This window comes from Herpailurus yagouaroundi, unplaced genomic scaffold (assembly GCF_014898765.1).
Source record: "Herpailurus yagouaroundi ecotype Mexico unplaced genomic scaffold, PumYag 160, whole genome shotgun sequence".
NCBI classification, from domain to species: Eukaryota; Metazoa; Chordata; class Mammalia; order Carnivora; family Felidae; genus Herpailurus; species Herpailurus yagouaroundi.
In genome coordinates, this window is record NW_024412401.1 from 45,692,185 (window position 1) to 45,700,100 (window position 7,916).

Here is a 7,916-nt window from a genome sequence, read left to right on the forward strand (position 1 = left end):
GATAGAACTCACAAACTGTGAGATCATGACTAGAGCTAAAAATCAAGAGTCGGGCACTCAACCAACATAGCCACCCAGGTGCCCCCCAAATGAGTAAAATCTTGAAAGCTTACCTGGGCTCCAACTAACTGGAGAAGTGCGAAGTTGACAGGAAGCACATCAATGTCTGTGTTGATGGCAGTCTGGTCAAAAGGACAAGCTTTTCGGTGAAGTTTATTCAAGCAGGTCTTGCAGACAGTGTGTGAACAACCTAAACTGATGGGTTTGTGCACATTCTCATCAAATTCATTATAGCAGATTGGACAGGACAGAAATTCTGTCCATTGAGCTGCCTGCACAGGCATTGTGGAAGCTGGATGCTCGGGTTAGCAGTCTAGCAGATCATTATTTTGCTGTGTAGTGTTTTGTGAGCTGGAAATGGACAAAAGTAAGAATTAACCACATATTCATCATTCACCTTGAAAGAGTTAACTGCTTTAGTCAACCATCACAACTTCAAAACCTAAAACATTCTGAATAATTATATGCTTTGGATGTCTTTAAGTCTATTTGCTGAATTTGTTAAATTTCTGAAATTTGGTCCAGAAACAATATCTGGATAGTGTCCTTTTCTTTTTTTTTTTTTAATTTTTTTTTCAACATTTATTTATTTTTGGGACAGAGAGAGACAGAGCATGAACGGGGGAGGGGCAGAGAGAGAGGGAGACACAGAATCGGAAACAGGCTCCAAGCTCTGAGCCATCAACCCAGAGCCTGACGCGGGGCTCGAACTCCCGGACCTCGAGATCGTGACCTGGCTGAAGTCGGACGCTTAACCGACTGCGCCACCCAGGCGCCCCTGATAGTGTCCTTTTCAACTAAACATATTTATATTGGTTGCTCATATAACAGTTAAGTATCAAAGCTTTCATGTATTTTTCTTAATGATCACATCAAATTAGTACATTAACTTTCCACGTTTCATTTTTACAAACACAAATTACTTTGGGTTGCTTGAGTGTTTTGGACAGCTACTGCTCCAAAACATATTAAGAAATGGCTTAAGATATTGGACTTTGAAAACTACTGATCCAAAGAATACTGTAGTGAGTCAAGTGTGAAAAAACAGCCACCTGAATAACCAAGTCAGTCAAGGATATGTTCAACTTGGCAGCTTCACAAAAGAGGAAATCTCTGTGGTCAAGATTTGACTAACAGGCTAACAGAAGTAATGAAAATCAAAGTATGTGAGATATGATGATAGAGCAATCTGTCCAAAAATGGGGGAAAAAAAAAAAAAAGAAAAAAACAAAGATTCTGACATTAAAATACAGTGCCAAAGTTGGGGGGGGGGGGGGAATGTCTTACAAATCTAGAATGTGGCTCCCCACAATACTTTTGACAAAACACACCATTTAGTAAGATACATATATACAACCCAAAACTGTCAGGTCCAATGACCAAATATAGAAAAATAAATATTCTCATCTAATAATTCTAAGCATAAAAAAAGCAAAATATAATTTTTTATTTTTACATACGATTAAAAGGCACATGTAAAAAAAAGATTAAATTTTTCTTTTTCCTAAGATTAAAATGCTTATCCCATAATTTTTAATAAGATAAAATATCTGGTGCCAAAACTATACTGTACTCTAATTTAAAATCTTTAGGTACCTAACAAACATTCTGTGTTTCACAAATTTTTCATATCTTCCAATTCAAAAGTTACATAAGTCTGACAAAGGCACTCTGGTGAACAAGAAATCCAGGTATTTAGGGCAATTAAATATCTAATACTTTATTTCATAAGAATGTTTACCAACCCAGATATCTTAGTTCCACAGAAATTAGATGTGTAAGCCTACAGTCAGATCAAGACAGAAAAGTATGTAACTGGTTCTCCAATATCTCCACATCCAAATGAAGAATTCTGTTAGCCTTTATTGTGCTTTTATATTCACATAAACTAAGGTTTTAAAAAATATCTTGGTAAATGAATCACAGGGCTTGTTATATAAAAAGCACCCTGTACAAATTTCTCCTCAAACAGCTCTAATGCAAAGTATCTAGTATCTTTATTTTTAAACTAGTCAAATCTTGCAAGTTATATTTATTTTGTAACTTTCACCCTTCCATTGCCACACCTATTAATGCCATCAATCTTAAAACCAGTTTGCTTTCAACTTTAGAGATGAGCACTAAACAGGTGAACATATCATTTCCTGAAACTATTAAATGTTCAGTTTTCTAGGCTGCAGAATTATATAAGGAAAAGGCTTCTGAGGAAGAATGCATCTTATCTTAAATCTACTACTGAGAGCCTTAATTTAGTTAATAACCTGAACCGATAAAATATTTATCAAAACAAGATCCTACATCTATTTTTTCATAACAGCCACCTGTTTGGAAATGCTAATTTTGTGGTATCATAGCCACTGCGTAATAGGAAACTAGCAGCAAATACTCTTTCCTTATTTAGTTTTCCAAGATCATCCTGAAATGCTTTACGTTAGTAAATTGGGGGTAGGGGGCACTTAAGTTTGAACTAAACATAACACTATCTTTCATATTTTCTTTCACCTGTTTTCAGTATTTCAAACTACTCAAGAATATACTTGATAGTTTTATGTCGTAACATCCTATATGCGCTTCTATGTCTATGAACACCAGATGCCACAGTAAAATTAATACTGAGAAGTTTAATTTCTAGTAAAAATTGAATATCTTTAAAAAAAAGAAAATTTCTGCCAAAATTAGTCAATAATCCCATCAAATTCTCCTGCTATGTGTCAGATTCTAACTTTCTGACGGGAAAAGAATTACTAAATTTTTCTTATGTAAGACATAAGGAAAGGCTTTTTTTTTTAAATGTTTTTCTTAAGTACTGTTATCAATAAATTCTAGATTCCTCAATTAAGATAGAGACAAAATTTTATCTAAAACACAGAAGCAGCTTATATAGTCCACTAAAATGTTTAATTGGTGATGACAGAACTTTCATTTATTTAAAAAAGGCACTTTGCAAACATTTACCTGGAAAGCATTTTTTATAACCAAAAATGATAATAGCCCATTGTCTTTAAAATTTATTTTAATTTTTTATGTTTATTTATTTTTCAGAGAGAAAGAGAGAGCACAAGAAGGGGGTGGGGGCGGGGGGGCAGAGACAGACAGAATGTGAAGCAGGCTCCAGGCTCTGAGCTGTCAGTGCAGAGCCCAATGCGGGGCTCAAACCACAAGATCTTGACCTGAGTTGAAACTGGACGCTCAACCAACTGAGCCATCCAGGTGCCCCTCTTTATCATTTATTTTAAACAGTATCTACATGAGCCATGGCAAGCTAAGAATACATACCAATGCGTAAAACTTCTAAATTTTTACTAATAATTCTATAGTAATTTACTTAATTCTATGTATGTCTAAATTGCTAATAACATTTAGTTAATAGTCAAGTAAAGTATCCAACCTGAAGATACTCCCAAAACATCTCAAACTGAGATAAAATGGATTAAAAAGCCCACAACTAAAAAATGAAAAGCCCACAACTCTAGATACATAGAGACTATTTAAGAAAAACATTCTAATTAAATTACTTGTATTAACTAATTTCAGTTACTAGTTAGTAAATTTGAAGAAAGATGATAAATCATAGAAGAAACACTACATTAGAGGTAGACCTTAAACAGATTTTTCCTTAAGTAATTTTTCGAGCTCTAAGTTCCTTGTTATAAATACTAACTTGTAAAATAGGAAAAGTAATTAATAGACATCTCTCATATGATACAAATTGCACATTGCTCTATTAAGAGCAAACTGCATACCAGCTAAGTACTTTCATTTTTTGTTATTAGTCTACCATGATATTATGCAGCCAGTTCTGGACTATGTCTCCAGATTTTAAAATGCCAGAATAAAGTTTATGCTTCTTTCAGTATTGAATAATAAAAAGTATCTAGTATTTTACAATTCTCTTCATAAACACATGAACATTAGGGCTCAAGTCTGTTAATTAAGACATTCATTGTTTTCATTTCAGTTTACTCATATGAGGAGTTTAAGCTACTGAAATGAAAAGTACCGAAGAGTACTTCTCAATTCAGAAACCTTACAAATAATTAGTTTTGGACTTCAAAAATTACATTTAAAGCATTTTAGGTACAATTGAGACCTTAACCTATAAAACAAGCAAACAAAGCCAATGGAAATAATGTGCACGCTCTAAAACTCAGCATTCAAACATACTAAAAGCACTAGAGAAAAAGGAACTGAGGTACAATTTTAAAGACTACTAATATAAATGACTTTAGTATAAATTAAGAAAGCTATAGGACTCAAGTTGGGTTTTTTTTCCTCTTAAATCCACTATGAGGTTGAACTCTGTTAATCAGTATGAGATTTAACTTTCTGTGTCTTCTAATAGAACACTAATGGGATAATTTTCTATTTTAATTAATATAACCAATAAAGTTTTGCATTAGCAATGACAAGACAAACAATATTTATTTTTGAGACAGAACTTACTCACTTCTGCCTATCAAATAATGGCCACTGGATAACTTTACCCTTCAGATTACCAAAGTCCTTATTAGCATTTTTGATTATTCTGATTGCAAGATGATATTCTGTCAGGAAATTTTTGGTTTTCATGTGTCTACTTTGATTCAGATAATTTATTTCTCAGAAGAGCAGTGATGCTTTAAACAGTGCTAACAGAAACACAACGTGAGCTGCAAGTAATTTAAAGTTTACTAGTTGTCATATTAAAAAAGGAAAAAACACATGAAATCAATTTTAATAATATAATTTATCCCAATTTATCCAAAATATCATTTCAACATGTAATTAATGTAAAAAATTACTAAGATAGTTTAAATTCTTTTTTTTTTTTTTTTACTAAGTCTTTGAAATGTGGTGCATAGTTTATTTTACATTTACACCACATCTCAATTCACACTAGCCACCTTGCAAGTGCTCAACTGTCACATGTGGCTATTGGCTTGTACTGGACGATGCAACTCTAGAGTACTTAAAATTATAAAATAATACTCAAAACTAACTTTTATTCAGAATTTGAGGTGAAAGTCACAACTACACCTAAGAACTTTTCATAAAACTAGAAAACCCAAGGAACATAATGATGTGCCTTACAACGTTTATGAGGCAGGATGCAAAACATTACTCTTAATTTTCAGCTAGCTTTATTTTACCACATGCTTCCTTTTTCCATAACTAGAAAGTGAAACTTCAACTCAGTCCAACCAAAACAATAAGTGCTTACTATAATAAAGTCTTGCTATAAGTTTATCATTCTTAGACACTGCATACAATGTTGTTGAAGTTCTATTTCTGAATATAAAATTTTGTGTTAAAAAAAAATGCTTCCCCCCCAAAAGAATTTTTGTTAGCTTTTTCAAACTGGAAGATACAGCAAACTGCAAAAGCAGAAAGTGAAATAATGAAAACATATGAACAAAGGACATAAGTCTTATATGTCGGGTCAACACAACAGTAATAACAGATCAGGAGGAACTCAAAGGATCCACTAATGAACAGGACTGTAATTAAATCTTCAAAGAATAGGAGGCAATTTGAATTTTAACATCTGCTTTTTCTAACATGTTTGGAATATACATTTAACATATTTTGTCCTAGCAATTTTCCAAACTCTAAAATTTGGGAAACATCAATCTCCAAATTAACAAAAATAGCAACATTTAAAAATGGTCTTTGACAGGATTTATGGCCTCTATTTCTTAAAAAATCAAATGTGGAAGTAAACAACACAAGAAAGAGATGCTAGAAAAGTGGTGTAGCTTTTTAGATAGATTAAAAAAAAAAGATAATAATGGCAGAATCCATGAACTTTTCTTAACGTTTGAAGAAGCCTTAACTAAATTTGCAAATTTAACGAGAAAAAAGCTGCACAGACTAACTAAAACATTCGTTTCTTTGCTTTTGGGTGATATTATATCAGTGCAGCGTAGCAACATCAGCAATCAGGTTAATCAAAAGTTCCTATTGGAACTTAATAGTTTGACTAATGCAGAAATGGAAAAGAGACTACTTAAACACTTTATTTGGAATAAAAAATCATTCTAATCACAGCGGTTTGGGGGAGAGTAGGAATTAAAAAGAAGGGACCCAGGTAAGGGGAGAGTAGGAACTAAAAGAACGGAACCAGGGGGTTATTTAAAAAATAAAACGGGCTGGGAATCACAAGATTAGATCTACTTCATGTCAGTGATTACTTGAGACTATTTTGGTGTCAAGGTTCTACATGCCAGTATCTTACACTCCTCTGTGATGAGAAGGATGGAAATGACAGCTACTCTCATCTTCTCCCTTCCTGAAAGCTAAGAGCAGAGAAAAGTAGAGCTGCTTCTGAGAAACAAAGATGCTTTCTACCATTCTTCTAAGATGGTGGAAGAGTCTCCTTAAGAGGCTTCCCCAAGAAGGAAAAATGAAACAGGGAAAGAAGAAAGCCATAGCAAAATTCTCTGGCCATATTTCATGCCATAGGACCGTCACAGCCACTGTGGACCACTCTGGTCCGGCTATCTCCCTCCCAGGAGGTTAAGCTCTCTCAGGGCATTGTTTGGCCGTGGTCCCTATTTACCACTCAGATCGCCTCCACCATCCCTGCGCTGAGATCTCAGGAAGCCCCAAGACAGAAAGCCGAAAAGCTAGGAGAGGACTTGGTTTCGAGGTCCTCCTCCAAAACCCCTCTTGCTAAGTGGTGTAGAAAAGGGAGAGAGAACCCTGGCCTTCGCTTGGGTGGGTTCCTTAGGGGTCAGTGGGTTCCCCTCGGCCGGTGTCGAAGGGAGGTGGCCATTTGCGCCGGGCGCTCGGTATTGAAAAAGCCCTACCAGGGAAAGGGGCCTCCGCAGGCCCCGGACTCCGGGCCCGGTCCGAGTGTCAGGTGCGGCCCTCAGTTCCCAACCCTCGGGGCACCGACGACGACAGCACACAGGCCCCGGGCTGCGACCGGTCTCCCGCCCGACCGCCGGGGACTGAGGGACCCAAGCTAGGGCCCGAGCCGCATCGTGCCCGCCCCCGCCCTACCTGTGGGGGCCCGGGCGGGGTCGCTAAGGGCCGCTCCCGGGAGCCCCGCGACGGCGCGGCTTGGCGACGGAGGCGCCTCGTCTCGCCGGGGCAGAGCTCGGCGGCGGTTTCACGACCTCAAACTCCATCGGGAGCTACAGGGACAGCCCCGTTGGCGGCGGCGGAGGCCGCGACGGGGCCTCCTCCTCCTCCCTCCGCCTCCGCCTCCTCCTCCTCCTCCTCTCCAAGGAGGCGGTCCTGGAGGGATCCCGACCTAGATCTCGCGAGAAGATACTCCCCCTTTCACGCGAGATCACGCAGGACAGGGCGTTAGGGAGGTGGAAGGGAGGAGTAGTACCCCCCGCCACCTGGACTGCGCATCAGCTTCCCTCTGGCCGAGACGAACCACCCCCGTCACGTGACTAGGGAGCCCGGAGCACTGTGGGAGGTGCTGTTAGGAGGCCTAGGCGAGCCGAAAGGGTTGATGGGAAACTCCCTGCACCTTCATCAGCGCCTTGAGCTAGCCTTTAACACTGCTGTGAGGCAGTGTCTGACTCCCCTCATGAAAAAAGTGGTCTCCATTGAGCATAATCTGATACATCTATATTATATGCACTCGACCATAATTATACACTGACTCATTCCCCCAATCCTTCCACATATTTGACAATCTCCCTATTGAAAAAAACCAAAACAACAAAAAAACCAGCATTTGCTTGCCAGGCACTAACAGATATCTATTACAGAGAGTTCTTCGCAAGCTGGCAGAGATCAAAATTCAAGCACAAATTCTGGCATTAATGTCTCAATAAATATTTGTTTAAGTATTTTTCACAGCAAGCTGTGAAGGTTAAATTCCTATTGTTTTTCTAGATGAAGGAACAGACTAGTAT

At 37.8% G+C, this 7,916-nt stretch overlaps 1 protein-coding gene across 4 annotated transcripts in view; it reads right to left on the reverse strand.

Annotated features, from left to right (window-relative positions):
- Positions 1-7,252, reverse strand: part of RC3H2 (ring finger and CCCH-type domains 2) — a 52,577-nt gene extending 45,325 nt beyond the window's left edge. For 3 of the 4 annotated variants that reach the window (XM_040482237.1, XM_040482235.1, XM_040482238.1), the window contains exons 1-2: positions 7,045-7,251; positions 114-411 (exon numbers count right to left, since the gene is read on the reverse strand). In XM_040482237.1, coding sequence (XP_040338171.1) covers positions 114-344 — 231 coding nt within the window. In that variant the 5' untranslated portion in view covers positions 345-411; positions 7,045-7,251. Of the gene's footprint in view, positions 1-113; positions 412-7,044 lie in introns of all 4 variants that reach the window. The other variant, XM_040482236.1, reaches the window with a different exon arrangement.
- Positions 7,253-7,916: the final 664 nt, after the last annotated feature.